The sequence below is a fragment of the Sapajus apella genome, unplaced genomic scaffold, assembly GCF_009761245.1.
Source record: "Sapajus apella isolate SASKATOON/1434 unplaced genomic scaffold, GSC_monkey_1.0 scaffold36, whole genome shotgun sequence".
Lineage (NCBI taxonomy): Eukaryota > Metazoa > Chordata > Mammalia > Primates > Cebidae > Sapajus > Sapajus apella.
In genome coordinates, this window is record NW_022436976.1 from 23,741,203 (window position 1) to 23,759,103 (window position 17,901).

At 49.2% G+C, this 17,901-nt stretch overlaps 1 protein-coding gene across 2 annotated transcripts in view; it reads left to right on the top strand.

Annotated features, from left to right (window-relative positions):
- Nucleotides 1-17,901, top strand: part of KANK4 (KN motif and ankyrin repeat domains 4) — an 89,828-nt gene that overhangs the window by 43,178 nt on the left and 28,749 nt on the right. For both annotated transcript variants that reach the window (XM_032296807.1, XM_032296808.1), the window contains exons 2-6: nt 114-200; nt 7,030-8,904; nt 10,542-10,653; nt 13,849-14,067; nt 16,005-16,092. In XM_032296807.1, coding sequence (XP_032152698.1) covers nt 185-200; nt 7,030-8,904; nt 10,542-10,653; nt 13,849-14,067; nt 16,005-16,092 — 2,310 coding nt within the window. In that variant the 5' untranslated portion in view covers nt 114-184. The remainder of the gene's footprint in view (nt 1-113; nt 201-7,029; nt 8,905-10,541; nt 10,654-13,848; nt 14,068-16,004; nt 16,093-17,901) is intronic.

A 17,901-nucleotide genomic window follows, 5' to 3' on the forward strand; every position in this document is an offset into this window, starting at 1 on the left:
CGCACCCTGGGAGAAAGGCAGGAATGAGTGATACTTTCTTTAGTGCTGTGTTTCCCCAGTACTTATTTGAACTCTAATGAGACTTACCACTTCTATATCCTCCTTTCTTTCAGCACTCTCCAACAAGTTTTACAGACTCATCGGATGAAGAGTACCTGAGACACTGAGGGTCAGCGCTCCAAAGATGGAGAAGACAGATGGTAGGCAGGCTACTTTGTAGGGCCTGGTTTAAGATAAGCACTTGGGCTGGGAAAGAATTGTTCCCATAAATCCTGGAAATAGCCTAGGAAAGGCCTGCAGGAGATGTCCCCTAAACAGGCAGTGCTGGTAGGCTCAAAGCATGTATTTCAGATTTAATATATCTCCAGCTCTAGCTGGAGAAGCTGGAAAGAAGCACAATATGGTGAAAGAGCCTCCATTCATACCTAAGTGATTTTAAAAGTCATTTAATGTCTTTGATCCTCAATCCTCCCATGTATCAGTTAGCTTCACTGTGTAACAAATAGCCCAACAGTTTAGCGACTTAAAGACATTAAATATTTCTCAGAAGATTATGTGGGTTAGCAGGGCCATTATTCTGGTCTAGGCTGGTGCGGCTGATCTTTTCTGGGTTCATTCATATGTCCATGGGCTTCTGGGTGACTTGGCTGGGCCCAGATGGCTTAGAATAGTCATATTCACATACTTGGGGTATCAGTAATGACTTGGCCATGTGACACTCATCATCCAGGAGGTTGAGTGGGGCTTGTTCACATGTTGGCAGAAGAGTTCAAGCACTTATACAAGAACAGACTGACTCCAATGTGCAGGTAATGTTCCAATCTCTGCATATGTCACATTGTTGTTGACCCAGTGGCCAACATAAGTCATAAGGCCACATCTAGCATCAGTGCAGTAAGGGAGTACCCCAAGGGTCAGATATTACTGTGGCTATCTTTGTGAACAGTTGGCCACACCTTATCTATAAACAGGTATTAATACTATTTCCTAGGGTTGGTAAAGAACTAGATGACATAGGCTGGGCACAGTGGCTTATGCCAGTAATCTCAGCACTTTGGGAGGCTGAGGCGGGCAGATCACAAGGTCAGGAGTTCAAGACCAGCCTGGACAATATGGTGAAACCCCGTCTCTACGAAAAATATAACAATTATCCAGGGTGGTGGCACATGCCTGTAGTCCCAGCTACTGGGGAGACTAAGGTAGGAGTATCACTTGGACCTGGGAGGTGGAGTTTGCAGTGAGCCAAGAGCGCACCACTGCACTCCAGCCTGGGCAACAGAGCAAGATTCCGTCTCAAAAAAAAAAAAAAAAAGAAAGAACTAAATGACATAATGCATGGGAAGTTGTTGAGTAGCAACTACCTAGCACAATGAATGTCTGAATGTTCCCCCTTCCTATCCCAGGAAACTTGCCGAAGGCCACAGTCTAGACCCCGATCTCCTGACTTCTAATGAAATGTTTTTTTCTTTTTTTGTTTTGAGATGGAGTCTCACTCTGTTGTCGCCCAGGCTGGAGTGCAGTAGCGCAATCTTGGCTCACTGCAACCTCTGCCTCCCAGATTCAAGCAATTCTCCTGCCTCAGCCTCCTGAGTAGCTGGAACTACAGGTGCCCACCACCATACCCGGTTAATTTTTGTATTTTTAGTAGGGATGGGGTTTCACCATATTGGTCAGGCTGGTCTCGAACCCCTGACCTTGTGATCCACCCACCTTGGCCTCCCAAAGTGCTGGAATTACAGGCGTGAGCCACCGTGCCTGGCCATGAAATGTTTTTTCTAGATCAGCAAATATCAGGAAGCAGAGCGCCTCTAATTCCCCTTGAATCACATGGCGCTTCACCAGCACAAGGACTTAGGGACCTGACGTCAGCTCTCGCCCTGCCTCTTCTTTTCTTCCAAATGCAGTTCCCATATATTTCAATAGTCGCCTGTCTCCCCAAAGAGCTGCCTTTTCGGTGCATCCCTGGCAGTGATCCCACAGAATACTGGCTTAACCCCTCATTGCCCTGGGGGCCTGTCACCCCAGCTGCCTCTCAGTCCCTGCTCAGCTCCCTGGGGAGGACTGCTGTCCACGTGATCGCCAATATGAGCTCAAGAAAGGCTCCTTCCTTTCAGCCACATGGATCTTCCAGAACAGGAACAACTTTCCCAGAGGGGAAGGCATCCCTCCCTGTCTTGGCCTTTGGAAGAGTTTCATTTCACTTGCCTTCTCTCCGGCTTTATTTTCAGCCACTTTCTCTCCAGTTTCTGTTTTTCCCTTTACTTCAGAGACTGAATATAGGCTTTTGAACCTCTCTTTCTCACTTTAAATGCCTCTTGTTGGTTCACGCATCTGCTTTACTTCGCTTGTCTCTTCAGATAATTACCATGATTCTCCCTCATTACTTTAGCCCCTTGAAGACCTCCTTTCTCCTGTCTGTGTGTAACTCTGGAACGGTGTTTGTAGGGCCTATACAAGCGTCTAGTGATCTGGCGTGCTTTTAAGCAAGACTCTGTAGGGAATTCCAGGTAGTCCCAAGCCTCCTCTGTCTTTCTTTTTTCTTCTTCCCAGACTCCTTTTCACACTTTCTCCAGAATTATTTTCCTGGACTCTCGTTCCCTCTTGAGCTGTTGTTCTAACACAGGAGACAGCACGTGCTCGGTGAATCCTCCCCTGCCGCATTCGGGACCAGCCCACACTTGCTGCTGGGGTCCTTCATTGAGTGCCTGCTCGGGGCCGTGTTCTCCAGTGCGTTCGTGCTGATAATGACAACTCTGTAAGTTAGGTGTTATTATCTCCACTTTACAAATGGAGAAGGTGAGGCAGAGGGAAATGAAACAATTCACCCAGAATCACCCAAGTAGGAGGTGATAGCCAGGATTCAAATGCAGCCGGTTTGGCCATGCGTTGGTTTATTTGATCTGAATTTCATTTTAAACAGAGACAGGTCCTCCCAACTGATTCTCACCCTGGCCCAATGCCTGGAATTCTGAGCTCCCTCATACCTGTCACCAGGTAGGATGAATAGGAGCAGAGCTGCATGTGAGCGTGGTCTCTCAGCAAATCAGTTCCAACTCCCTCATCAAAGCCCAGCATTCCTCTTGTGCTGGGAGAAGGAGAAGGAATGCAGAGTGGCAGGTGGCAGGCAGGGCAGCATGATGGATCACCGTGTGTGTGTGTGTGCGCGCGCACATATGCACGCACTAGCTTGGGAAAGCACCTATTAAACCTGCTATTAAACCTGTTATCCTTGGTGGCTGCTCAGCCTCACTTGCCCTCCTCTCCCTTGCGGAAGATTCTGCCTTTGAATCTGCTGTTTCTTATTTGATGCTATGATTGTATTTGTGCTCTGGACCTGCGCCCAGGGGCCATTGGACAAATCGGTGCATTTCTAGTGAATTGAGGCAATAAGCAGATAAATAATGCAGCCTCTCCTTTAGGAGAGCTCTTTGACTTCTAGGTCATAAATCTGCTCTCTACTTAACTTTAGATAAATATCTCTTCTCTGTTTGGCCTGTCCTTATAACCCAGGGGGCTGTTGAGTGGACCAGTAGATCTGAGAATATAGCCAAGCACAACTTGGAAAACTAACAGAGAGCAATACAAGATATTGCTCTCATTTAATGAAACTACCAGTGTGTTTCTCTGGAGGGAGATGGAAGGGTCGGGGGAGCAAGTTGGTTAAAAAAATTGTGTGGTTGAATGGGAGCTTATTTGGAGTCGTTTGGGTACCAGAGGAACATTTATTCCTTTTCTGCCGGAAGTCCAGGTATCTGCCAGAGAAGCTCTGGAAGCCGACAGAGAGCATCCTGTGGGTCAGCACGAATGCTTGTTCTCTTCTCTCCTGCAGTTGTGACATAACTGCCTGCAGGCCTGTGGCTTTACTTGGCTTTGATGGGTGCTGGACTCAATGGTGTTCATGTTCATGGTTCAGCCTTCTTGTGTCTAGTTGGTGTCATTTCATTCTTTGGAGATAACTGCACTTCCCTAAGCACAGAGGGCCACGTGGCAAGCATGTGGCATCAGGCAGAAGAAAGAGAGATAAGGCAGGCAAGTAGGGAGAGCTCAGCCCCAATCTGTCATTGCAGACTGCCATGCTATGAGGAAGCCCAAATAGCCCCATAGAGGGGTCAAGTGGAGGGAGGGAAGGAAATGCCTAGCCAGCCCCAAGGAGTTCCAGCCATCCTAGAAGGCGGACTTCTTACATGGTAGCTGGCTTCCCACTGAGTGAGCCAGCTTAGGAAAAAGCCATCTGAAAATGTGCACCAGGAAATGCCCTCATTTGCTACTTTGCCTAACCTGTCCCTTTCCCTCCATTACCTTGAGCTCCTCCCACCTTGACCATGTCAGCTGCCTCCCAGCTGATCTTGGGGCCTCTGGTTTGCCTTTTTCTGAATCCTCGGCAAGATGCTCTTTTTGAAATCACATTGAACCAAGTCACTCCCTTGTTTAAAACCCTTCCGTGACTCCCATGACCGAGAGAGTAAAGTCAAAGCTTGTTAGCGTGCATACCAGCTGTTCCATGATCTAGCTGTTACTTTCCTTTCCAATCTTATCTCTCTCTATCATGTTTTAAGTACTGGCCATATCAGCTGCAATTATAGAGCTTTGAAATACTCTGTAATTTCACCGTCTATCACTTTGCACATTCTCTGTGGAGAGCTAGAATGTCTGTCTTGGCTGTCTATTGCTGCGTAACAAACCATCCCAAAACTTGATGGCTTAACACAATAATTTATTATTAACCCAGGCTCAGTTCAGCGATTCTCACTCGGGGTCCCTCCGGTAGCTGAAGTCAGATGATGGCTGAGGACTTTTTACTCGTGCGTGGCATCCAGGCTAGGATGACTAGAACTGCTTGGGGCTGGTTAGGCATTTCCTTCCCTCTCTCCACTTGACCTCTCGGGGTGTTTGGGCTTCCTCACAGCATGGCAGTCTCAGAGAAGGTGGACTTCTTACATGGCACCTGGCTTCCCAATGAGTGTGCATTCTAAGAGACCCAGGAGAAAGCTATGGGGCTTCTTAAGACCAAGCCTTCAGGATCTCTGAGCATCTGCCATATTCTTTTGCTTAAAGCAGTCCCAGGCCAGCCCAGATTCAAAGGCCTGGAAATGTAGACTCCACCTTTAAATATAACATTAGCTTGCTTGTCCAAACTGGGTAGGAATTGGTGGTGGTCATCTTGAAGATAAATTGGCACAATGTTTTTCACTCTCTTTTTCTCCTGTCAAGTCCCTGTTTGTTCATTTATCACCCAGTTGTGTGTCACTTTTGTGTGAAGTCATCCCTCTCCTACCTAGGAAAAATTGTTTTCCAAGTCCAAGAAAATAATTCTGGAGAAATTAGCAAAATAAGTCAGGGAAGAAGCCTGTACCAAGCGCATGCATCTGTTACTATCCTTACCTCACTGCATTGTATTTGTTCGTGTCTCTCCTGCTTCACCACAAATCCTGTGAAGGCAGAGTCTAAACCTGACTCATTTTGGTGTCCTTGGGATCTAGCTTAGCACATAGGTGCTCAATAAATGGATGATTGAGGTAAGTGAATTGAATCACAGCTATTTTGTCATTTTGAACCCAGGGCCTACTACCCTTAAAACCAAGCAATCAGCCAGTTACAACATGTTTGTGGAGACCCAGCAGTGAGTCATATAAGTCAGTTTCCATTGTGGGGCTTCCGTTGTCTATATTTTGGGCTTCTGCAAAGATAAACTGAATATTTATCATGTGTGAGGCATTGTGCCAAGCACTTTATTATGAATTAACTAGTTCTCACAATAATCTTATTTTACTTATTATGATTCCCACTTTACATATGATGAGACACAGGAAGGCTAAGTAATTTCCCCAAGATCACACAGCAGAGATCTAAACCAGATCCAGAATCTGTATTCGGAACCTCTGTTCTCTTCATTCGTGTTCTCCCCTCAGCTCAATATTTCAGAGCCTGTTTAGCAGAATGTCACAGAGGTCATTAGGGTGTCACATGAGGATCATCGAAGAAACAAAGACTAACCTGAAGAAGAGGTTACTTGGCAACAAGCCCCTATGGATGCAAATAGTCAAAGGACTGACTTGTTCCCAGTGTCCTCTGTTGGAGTCAACAGGTAGACACTGCCGGAGCTGGAACCTTGGTGTGATGGAGAACTTTCTCATCATGATGGCCTCCCAGGGTATGGGTTTTCCTGAAAAGTCAAGTTCCATTCTTCTTGGAGGATGAATACCAATGTCCCTTTTGACATCAGTTAGCCCTTTTACCTTACCATCTTTTATCCAGTCTGTGAAAAATACAGTATTTTTGTTTGTTTCTCTCTTTTTTCATTGAGTTCCTGGCCAAAGGAGGTATATTCTTACTTGGCACGGGTTTTTGAAAGTGGATTTCATGTTTGCTAAGCACTAGGCAAGTTTTCAGATGCAGAGAGCGTAGGCCAGGCCTGATTACTTGCCCCAGTTCTCTCTGATCTGTGTATACCTGAGGTGCAGGCATCTGCACAAGCTTAAATAATGTAAAAGGCATAACTCACTGATACTTCCGGCTTCAGCGGGATTTACTACTACCAATTTGAGTCACGCAAGTTAGTTTTTTTTTGCAGATTTCTTTTTTACTGCTGATCCACTTGTGTATCTCATCCTTTAAAACCTTCCATATCCATAATTGCCAGTTAGTACCCCGATCTGGCAAATGCCTGGCCACTCCGGTTCAGCAATTAGATGATTCAAACCCAGAAAAGCAGCATGAGACCATTTTGTTTTGCCGGTCTGCAGACAGATTCCCCAGTAGTAACCGAGATGACATACTGCAAATTGGAAACCATTCCCTCTCCCTGTTTCCTTGCAGACATTGGCTAAGTACACATTGATTTAATAAGATGATTTCCCAATACAGCTGAAAAGACTGAGCATCTCAGCATAATTTAGAAGCCAGAACATTTAGGAGAAGTTTTGTGGTAATGTTAAGTTAAAATCAGAGATATTAGGCCTCATCGCCCTGTAATTCTTAATTAACTTTGTGCTTTTTTCTTTTTTTTTTAACTTGTCTTATGTCTCCCAGCCAAAGACCAGTCCTCTCAGGGGGACGAAGAGAAAGAGCCTCCGAAGAGCCACCCTTACTCTGTGGAGACCCCGTACGGTTTTCATTTAGACCTGGACTTCCTCAAGTATGTGGATGACATCGAGAAGGGAAACACCATCAAAAGAATTCCTATCCACAGAAGGGCCAAGCAGGCCAAGTTTAGCACTTTGCCCCGAAACTTCAGCCTTCCTGACAGCAGGGCTCGCCCTTCTGCGGCCCCGCCCCCCCACAACTGGTCCCCAGTGGTGCCAATGAAGGCATCGTGTGGGACACAGGAACAAACCCAGTCGCTGCCGCTTGGTAATGCCCCCCAGGCCTCACCCAGTACGAGTGAGGTGAGCTACCACAGGAGGGCTCTGTTGGCAGAGGCCACCAGGCAGTTGGAGGCTGCTGAACCAGAGGACGCCGATCTCACCCCTGGGAGTGGACGGCCCCAGCTGTTGAGAGCCTCCAGCATGCCCGCCACGCTGCTGCACAGCAGGGCTTCTGAGGAGCCAGGCCTTAGCCTGGGGCTCCCCGCCCCTCCTCCCCTCCCACCCCTTCAGGGTGAAGGCAGTGTCTGCAATGGCACCTTTGGCCCCACAGAAGGATTGGCAGGTTTCCAGAGCTCCAGCCCACAAGCACCAACTCGGATTCCAGAGCTGGTCCAGAAGGGAGCGGAGGGCATGGTGAAGGCTCCAAATCACCTCCCTCTCCCAGGCCCTTCTTCCTCATTCCAGAACGCACTTGTAGTACTAGAGGATGAGGAAGATGAACACAAAGCCAGAGACGCAGAGCGGGTGTTCACCCCTGGCTCCCCCACACCAAGTCCTCCGCCTCTGCCATCACCCATCCCTGAGAATGAGCTCCTCCTGGAAGAGATCGAGCTCAACATCAGCGAGATTCCACCTCCGCCGCCTGTGGAGGTGGACGTGAGAAGCATTGGCATCAGGGTAACGGAGGAAAGCCTGGGCCTTGCCAGAGTGGATCCGGGCAGCGTCTCCATTCTGAAACAGCAGGTCTCGGCCCTGGAGGGAGAGTTGTCTGGGAGAACTGAGGAACTGGCACAGGTCAGAGCTGCCCTCCAGCAGCAGGAAGAGGAAATCAGGGCTAGGGAGCAAAGAATTCGAGAGCTGGAGTGCACCATAGCCCAGCTGGAAGGACAGCTTCCCCAAGAGAATGTCAAAGACGCTCCGGGCCAGGCGGACGCCATGGTGAACACTGACCCTGTTCATGGACTCTTGACCAGGGAGTCATGTGACAAGAGCATTGAGGTCAACCTTCTAGGCAGCATGGAGTCTGAAAGCTGGGGGCACCGAGGAGAGGAGAATGGCCTCCTATGGGGGCCAGGCGGTCACAAACAAGGGGACCAGAGCCCAGCAGGACATGGGCTTCCACCCCCACTGTCACTGCCACAGGGACCCGAGCAGGTCCTCACCCCCTCTGTACATAGCTTCCTCTCCACTGAACTCAGGATTGAGGAAGCAGACTCTGAGCAGGAAGGAGGCCCTCAGGGAGAAGCGGGGGGAGCAGGGGGCTCTCCGTGGGGCAGCGACAGAAAGACTCCCCCAGCAGGGAGGGAAGAGGCCAGTTCTGAGCTCCCAGGGAAGGAGCACTCGGGAAGGCCACCGAGCTCGCCAACGGATGCCACTATTGGGCAGTACGTGAAGAAGATCCAGGAGCTCCTGCAGGAGCAGTGGAACTGCCTGGAGCACGGGTACCCTGAGCTGGCCAGCGCCATCAAGCAGCCGGCCTCCAAGCTCAGCAGCATCCAGAGCCAGCTGTTGAGTTCCCTCAACCTGCTGCTGTCGGCCTACTCGGCCCAGGCTCCCCCACCCAAGGAGCCCCCGGCCTCCGCCTCCTCCCCGCCGATGGGTAAATACAGCCAACACAGGGGCCTGAGACAGGGAACCATTTCTCTTTCACATAATGAGGCAGAGGGAACAAGGTTTTCAATGACATGAATGTATTTTTAAAAAGATTTTAGCAGCCGGGTGCAGTGGCTCACACCGGTAATCCCAGCACTTTGGGAAGCTGAGGTGGGCAGATCACCTGAGGTCAGGAGTTCAAGGCCAGCCTGGTTAACATAGTGAAACCCCATCTCTACTAAAAATACAAAAATTAGCCGGCTGTGGTGGCGGGCGCCTGTAATCCCAGCTACTTGGGAGGCTGAGGCAGGAGAATCGCTTGAACCCTGGAGGTGGAGGCTGCAGTGAGCCAAGATTGCATCACTGCACTCCAGCCTGGGCAACAGGGCAAGATTCCATCTCAAAAAAAAAAAAAAAAAAAAAAAAAAGTTTAGCGCCTCCGGGAACCCAGTGGAATAAAAACTGATGTGTGTGGCAGTGGAGGCTCAGGACCTCTACTCTTACCTTTGCTCTAAGGCTGGGTATGACTGCGGGGCCACTGCCTACAGCTATATGGGTAGCAAGAGGCACAAAGATGCCAGCTAGGGAGGGCAAATGGGAGTTGAAATCCAGCCCACACTCCATTTGCCAAGCCTTGCGCTGCAGCACTGCATTCACCCAGAGGGGCTGTTTTCATGGTGCACTGTACAAAGGCAGTGCGTGGGGCCAAGACTGGCCCTGCTGAGTGGGCTCCCTTCATTGTTTCTTTTGCATTCTGTGTTTCTCTCTGGTTCTTACACAGTAGAGGTTTTTTCTAGCCTGGTTTTGGAGGAACATTATATTGCTATCTGGTATAGTTCACTGAATATTTTCTCAGCGTGGGTGTGTGTGTGTGTGTGTGTGTGTGTACATGTGTGTACGTGTACGTGCGTGTGTGTGTGTACAGGGGCAGGCGGCGGAGTGCTGCTCACATATGGAAATGGGCCCTTTGGCTGAGCAGCACTTCCTCTTGTAACAGATCAAACCCTCTTCACTGCTGGGTAAAGTGGAACCACATTTTGCTTTGCCAGGCATGCGAGACCGCTTCCTGCCACAAATCACAGTTCGGCTGCTTTCTCAGTGTTTCGGCACCAGTTCTAGTCTTGCCCTTTGGGAACCGCCTCCTATCCTGTTGTGCACATGCAAGATCTGTGTCCTTGCTCGTGTGTATGCTGTAAGCCCGGTGTCATCACCACCCCCACAACCCTAGCGTCAACATACACTTGCGAGCCAGGAAGGACCACTGAGGTGCCCTTGAGCAGAAGTGGGGGCTGGACCACGAGTTCTGAGGCCTCGGTTCTACTCCTGCACTGCCATTCACTGAGCAAGTCTGGGCCTCAGATCTCCCAGCTGTAAGACAGGGACAGCAATGGCACCTACCCCACATGGTTCTTCGACCACACCTAGAGGGGTATTATTAACAGAGACAGTTCTCCCGGCATTGAGCAGAAAGCAAGGCTCCCCCAGGAGGTCCCCAAAACATCAGTTTACATGATCTGGTTCCCTGTCCCTCCTTACCTCTCCACACACCTGCAGCCCGTGTCCCCTCAAAAACAATATCCTGGTTTTGCTACATTCCCAGCCATCCCCAAGATCATTCTAACCTGTGATGTTGTGTCTGCCTAGAGATCTCCCCGTCGACCAGCATTAAATCCATAATGAAAAAGAAAGACTATGGCTTCCGTGCAGGAGGTAATGGGACCAAAAAGAACCTTCAGTTTGTTGGGGTTAACGGTGGGTAAGCATCGCCTGTGAAGCTCAGAGCACCTTTCTCGCTACCTCTTCTGCTATTGTCCTTCGCTCTCGTTTCCTAGGGGGAGGCATCTGGTTTTCATTCCTTTTCAAGGGAATTAATTTCAATGGCCCTTTAAAACTCCATCTCGGGTTTGCATGCGTTTGGCTTCTCGCCAGCTGCGGTGGTCTGTTGGAACCTCTGTTTTCAATATGTCCCGGCTTTGGTCTTCCCCAGGGCCAAGACTCCAGGTGGCTTCTGGGAGTTTTGAGGGAATACGGGCCCTTAGAGGAAGGCATTTAACCTGAACCATAAAACTGAAACTGGTACAAACTCTTAATTTGTGGAACTTCAAATTTCATCCATTTAATTTTTTTCTTCCTTTAACTTCCTGCAAGCCAAACCCAAGTGTTTGGGGATGAAGTAAAACAACCAGACTATTGACTCAGAACATGAGAAAAATCTTATATATTCTAGAGAATTGAATATTTGATTTAGAGTATTTTCTAAGTCAGTTATTCAACAAACACGTATTAAATGCCAATGGTGAGCTCGGCGGCGGAGGTTAAAAAGTCAAATAAATAATGGTCCCTGCCTTTAGCTCACAGATAAGAGAATAAGTAAAGATGAAATGCTGATGTGCTGAGATAAATTCTGTTAGGTGAGGAGGCACAGGATGCTGTAGAAGCCCAAACCGTGACGGCTACCCAGAGAGGCTGGAATCCCTGCTAATTTGAGTCACACCAGAAAGGAAGACATTAGATGCCCACAGGGGAAATGTCAGAAATGATGAACCGGGCCCGGTCACGGTGGCTAATGCTGGTAATCTCAGCACTTTGGGAGGCCAAGGTAGATGGATCACCTGAGGCCAGGAGTTCAAGATCAGCCTGGCCAACATGGTGAAACCCCATCTCTACTAAAAATACAAAAATTGGCTGGGTATGGTGGCTCACACTTGTAATCCCAGAAATTTGGGAGGCTAAGGCGGACAGATTATGAGGTCAGGAGTTCGAGACCAGCCTGGCCGGCATAGTGAAACTTCATCTCTACTAAAAAAATACAAAAAATGAGCTGGGCATGGTGGCAGGCACTTATAATCCCAGCTACTCGGGAGGCTGAGGCAGGAGAATCACTTGAACCTGGGAGATGGGGTTGCAGTGAGCCGAGATTGTGCCATTGCACTCCAGCTCGGGAGACAGTGCAAGACTCTGTCTCAAAAAAAAAAAAATTAGCCAGGCGTGGGGGTGCCCACCTGTAGTCGCAACTACTCGGGAGGCTGAAGCAGGAGAATCACCTGAACCTTGGGAGGTAGAGGTTGCAGTGAGCCAAGATCACACCACTGCATTCCCTCGTGGATGACAGAACAAGACTCTGTCTCAAAAAAAAAGAAAAAAGAAAAGAAATGACGAAGCGGGTGTCACAGGAGAGTTGCTGTTCCCACTTTCACTAACATCTGACCCAGGATTTTGTGCTTTCACAGTTCATGTACAGAAAAGGAGAATCAGCCTCGTCTCAAAGCCTAGTGTAGGTCATGTGTCTCCCCAGCTTAAATGCCCTCAGCGGTCCCTACTCTGCACCCAAACCTGGAAGAGCCAATCATGACTCTGCCCAGCCTTAGGCCCTGCCGCTGATGTCCCTTCCCTCCCTCCAACAGGCTGAGCTCGGGCCCATCTCAGGGCCCTGGCACTTGCTGTTTTCCTGTTAAAGGCCTCCTCTCCTGGATAGTCCTCAGTGTTTGTTACTCTAGTGCAGCGATTCTGAGCCTTGGTTGCAGGCTGCAAACACCGGGGAGCTTTTAAAATATCCCAGTGTCTGGGTCCTTTAATTAGTCTGTGTGCAGTCCACATACTGGGAATTCTAAACACCCTCAAATGATTCTAATGTAACCACTAAGGTTAGGAACTTCTGATCTAATTAAAGTAGCCACTCCTCCCATCCTTCTATCCCGTAGCTCTTCTTTATTTTATTCATTGTTTTTATCACCATCTGAATATAATATTTGTTTACATGTTCATTTTCTGCCTCTCCATACTAGAATATAAGCTCCACTGGGGCAGGGACTTTGGTATAGGATTTAGAACTGTGCCTGGGCCATAGTACGTGCTCAGTAAATTCCTGCTGAATGAATAAGTGAACTTCCAAGCAAAGTTTTTATGGAAGCTGTTCTAAGATGAGCATTGCTTGTTAAATGTAATATGCTCTCCACTCTCTTAATCACAAATGGGAAAGGTTATTCCATACATAATAGAGGAAGAAATATCTGGGATTTAAGTGAGGCAGAATGCGTGCACACCAGGAAGCAGACAGGGTTTGCAAATCCATTGGGCATAGGGGCTTTATGTAGAGGCCACCGTTCAGAGAAGGGTCCTTAGGGGGTTCAGTGGAGGCCATGGCCGCCAGTCCCTGTAGCTGTGTCCAGTGGCCCAAGAGCCTGAAATCATTTACCACCAGCATTCTCCATCAGGGATCTCCTGTTGAGCATCAGTAGCAGAGTCAATACATCTTCCAGGACATTCCTCCATGATCTCTGGTCTGCCAACTCAGAAGAGTCACTTGTAATTGAACACAAGGGTCACTACCAGGAAAGAGGACTGCAAGTCACGTGGCCCGTGATCTCCCTTTTGCTGCTTTAAGCAATAGTTCAAACAGGCTGCAGCCAAGACAGGTAGATGCTGTGTTGGGGTATCCCACAGAGTGCTGGAAGTAGGCACAGAGGAGTTCATGCCTTGCCAGGCGCAAGCTGGGCTGGCACAGGCTAAAGGGAGGTCCCACTCTCACCCAGAGATGTGAAGACTTGTCAGGCAACTTGGTGAACCCAGGTAGGAGGTGGGGCCTGGAGTTGGACCCCTCTCTGGACCTAACATTAAGATTCCACAAGCAAATGCTTTCATGAGAACCTTGGGTGGCCTGTCTGGATCACCCGAATGCATCAGCCAGTGAGGGGGCAGGCTGCTTGTAGGTTTGCTGCAGTGAGCACAGTTAATTGAGTCTCTCCAAATAGCCTCCCCAGGGCCCTTTACTGCATGTCTTTCTGACACTGAGATTCCTGGGAGCCTGTCACCCTGCCTGCAGGTGTAGAGAGTGGGGCAGGAGATTAGCAAGCTTCAGAGTGTTCCCCAGGCCCACCCAGCTCTCATTGGTGTTGGCACAGGCACTGGGCAGGAAAGACAGGACCAGTGTGACCTCTGTCTCCTTCCCCAGGTATGAGACCACCTCAAGTGAGGAGACCAGCGGTGAGGACAGCTCCCCAGAGGAGTTGTCTGACAGTGAGGCTGAGAAGAAGTGTGATGGCCCAGACCACAGGCATGTCAAAGATGCCCACCTCACCTGCGAGGCTGGGCAGGGCATCCCCGAGGGTTCCCGCTATGCCACCCAGGAAAGTGGGCCTGGGGAAGAGGTCTCCCACTCCAAGGCCGAGAGGTGAGCAAATGGACACAAACAGGGGCACTTGTTCCTCTGAAAAAGGGCAAGGGCATATATCCACCCGTGCATGCAATCATTTGTTCATTCATTTACCCATCCCTTCACCCATGTTATTTAAGTCTCTTTTTCATGCCCACACTGTGCTCTGGTTAAACAAAGCAGATGTGGCTCCTGCCTTCGTGGAAGGTACTGTCACAGCCAGAGGTCTATGTACAAAGTCAACATTTACCTGGCACTGAAACTGTGAAGGACTTTACAAGTATTATCCTATATACTCCTTTCAACAGTCCTGCAGGGTAGAAGTTATTGTGACCTCCCCACTCTACAGATGTGGAAACGGAGGCTTAGGGAAGTGCAGGGACACAGCTAGCAGAGCAGGGATCCCAGCCCCCGTCCTTCTGATTGTTACCCACAAGCTTTTCAGCCTGTCACATTGACCATGCTGGCATAACACAGCCTTTTAAAGTGATGGGAGCGGCCAGGCACCATGGCTCACACCCGTAATCCCAGCACTTTGGGAGGCTGAGGGGGAGGATCCCTTGAGTCTAGGAGCTTGAGACCAGCCTGGGCAGCAGAGCAAGACTCTGTGTCTATTTTAGTTAAAATACATTTTTTTAAGAAAAAATAATAAAAGTAGCCAGGCGCGGTGGCTCACACCTGTAATCCCAGGACTTTGGGAGGCTGAGGCAGGCAGATCACAAGGTCAGGAATTCGAGACCAGCCTGGCCAATATGGTGAATCCCTGCTTCTACTAAAAACGCAAAAATTAGCTCAGGCGTGGTGGTGTGCGCCTGTAATCACCAGTTACTTGGGAAACTGAGGCAGGAGAATCACTTGAACCCCAGAGGCAGAGGTTGCAGTGAGCCAAGACCGCACCACAGCACTCCAGCCTGGGTGACAGAGTGAGACTCTGCCTCAAAATAACAATAATAATAATAATAAAAGTAAAGTGATGGGAAGTTATGCAGCAGGATGAGAAGAGCACTGTCTTTGGAGTCAGCCATACCTGGACTCAAGTCCTGCCTCTGCCACGGTGTTACTTTAGGCAAAGTCCTTGAGCCGTGGGTCCCTCAGTTTCCTCATCTGTCAAATGTGCATAATAGCAACCTGATAGGTTTGATCTGAGAACTACATGAGAAAAAGCAAGTAAATGCCTAGCACAGTGCCTCCCACAAAGAAGACTCTCAGTAAATGGTAGAAACAAGACGTTATTACCATTATCATCACTATCAGCATCTCCAGCCTGGCTGCTGAAGGGGTGGTGAACAGTGGATGGGAGATGACTGTCACCCAGTTCAGGGCTGCTCCAACATGGTGGCAAGATAAGGACAGGCCAAGTGAGTGGGTTTCTTTGTGTCCAGTGCCCTTAAGCCCCTCCTGAGACCTCTTGGTGCTGAGACTGCCTTCAAACTAACAGAGAGAGTGCTTGTTACCGTGGACACCTCAGCTTCAATGAGTCTCATGGTACTGAGTTTATGAGTACTTATGGTGTCCTTCATGGAAGAATGACCTGAAGAATTTTCTGGTATGGATTGGGTTCTTTGATTTTTTTTTTTTCCAGTCACCCAGGCAGAAAATGATTGGTCCAAAGTCAGAAAGACAGCCCTCCCCTTCTCAGTGGGCCAGGAATTGCAGCTGGGCCTGTCCACCACCCCCTCCACAAATCCCCCACCCAAATGCTGGTTATTGATCCCAGCCCCTGACAAAAGCAGGATGAAGTGGGCAGCACACTGGCTCATCGTCAGAAGCCTTCAGAAGCCTGCTCACGTTGGCACACACCGTGGTCGCTCAGATTTCTGAAGGTTGCCCCGTCCTAGGGCAGTTGCCTGGTTTGGATGTTTGAGCTGCTGAGAAAGAGGAAAAGAGTGAAAGTCTTGTTTATCAACATGAAGAATGATTATATAAATATGTGTATGTGTATTTGTTTTCTTTAGATATAAACCGTCAGAAGAATTTCTTACTGCATGCCGGGCACTGAGCCAGCATCTGCCGGAAACTGGGACCACCACAGACCAGCTCTTGGTACTCTGATTTTTCATTGTCATGTAAAGATTTCTCTTCTGTTTAAGACGTTAGCTCCGCCAGGGTGACTTTCGTCCCTCACAGTGGTGTGAGACAGGCAGTGGTGTGTGTGTGTGTGTGTGCGGTGTGAGTGGTGTGAGCATGTGAGTGTGCAGTGTGAGGCAGTGATGTGAGTGGTGTGAGTGTATGAGTGTGCAGTGTGAGGCAGTGGTGTGAGTGTGCAGTGTGAGGCAGTGGTGAGTAGTGTGAGTGTGCGGTGTGAGGCAGTGGTGAGTGGTGTGAGTGTGCAGTGTGAGGCAGTAGTGTGAGTGTGTGAGTGTGCAGTGTGAGGCAGTGATGTGAGTGTGTGAGTGTGCAGTGTGAGGCAGTGGTGTGAGTGTGTAAGTGTGCAGTGTGAGGCAGTGGTATAAGTGTGTAGTGTGAGGCAGTGGTATAAGTGTGTAGTGTGAGGCAGTGGTATGTGTGAGTGTGCAGTGTGATGCAGTGGTGTGAGCACAGTGTGAGGTATGGTGTGTGTGAGTGTGCAGTGTGAGGCAGTGGTGTGAGTGTGCAGTGTGAGGCAGTGGTGTGAGTGTGTGAGTGTGCAGTGTGAGGCAGTGGTGTGAGTGTGCAGTGTGAGGCAGTGGTGTGAGTGTGTGAGTGTGCAGTGTGAGGCAGTGGTGTGAGTGTGTGAGTGTGCAGTGTGAGGCAGTGGTGTAAGTGCGCAGTGTGAGGCAGTGGTGTGTGTGAGTGTGCAGTGTGAGGCAGTGGTGTGTGTGAGTGTGCAGTGTGAGGCAGTGATGTGAGTGTGCAGTGTGAGGCAGTGATGTGAGTGTGTGAGTGTGCAGTGTGAGGCAGTGGTGTGTGTGAGTGTGCAGTGTGAGGCAGTGGTGTGAGTGTGCGGTGTGAGGCAGTGGTGTGAGTGTGTGAGTGTGCAGTGTGAGGCAGTGGTGTAAGTGCGCAGTGTCAGGCAGTGGTGTGTGTGAGTGTGCAGTGTGAGGCAGTGGTGTGAGTGTGTGAGTGTGCAGTGTGAGGCAGTGGTGTAAGTGTGCAGTGTGAGGCAGTGGTGTGAGTGTGCATTGTAAGGCAGTGGTGTGAGTGTGCAGGCCAGAGCCCCTTTCCTCTGGGTGTTCTCTCCTTCACCCAATCACTGCAGCCTGCAGAGGTGGGTCACGCTGAGGATGTGGAACCCATGGATATGCACAAGAAAGCAGGCCGGGACTCAGAGTCACCTCCCATGAGTCATTAGGCAATGCACCACAAGTGTCTGTCATCAAACTCTGTGGCTTAGGCTCACAAACCCTGTGGTTTGAGAGGACTGTGGGCAGAATGGGAAAAACATGTGGAATGAGATCTGAAGGTTCTATTCCCAGGACCTCACCTGGGAGATATTGGGCAAGTCAGTTCCATGCTCAGGGCCTCTGTTTCTTCATCAATAAAATGAAGGTGGTGGAGGGCATGCTTCCATTCCCCTAAACCCTGACGTTGAATTCTGTAGTCATGACTGTTTTTCTTGAAGTGCACTTCTGGGCTGAGAGACCGAAAACAAGAAAATACGCATTTGCTCCTTCACACCTTCATGGCCTACAGAGATTTAAACTAATAGAGATTCTACTCATAATCAAGGGATATTGGCACATTTTCCCAAGTTATGAGAGCAGTTGTAAGACCCATGGTGGAACAACCCATAAGCATTTTTAAAAGCTGTTTTGCTCTCCTTTGCAAAAGACCCCTAGAAGTAAAAACAATCAATTCATCAGGTTTATTACTTACCCAGCTCGTTTTTGTTATATCTTAGCTGTTGTTGTTTTCTAAAGAACCAATATGTAG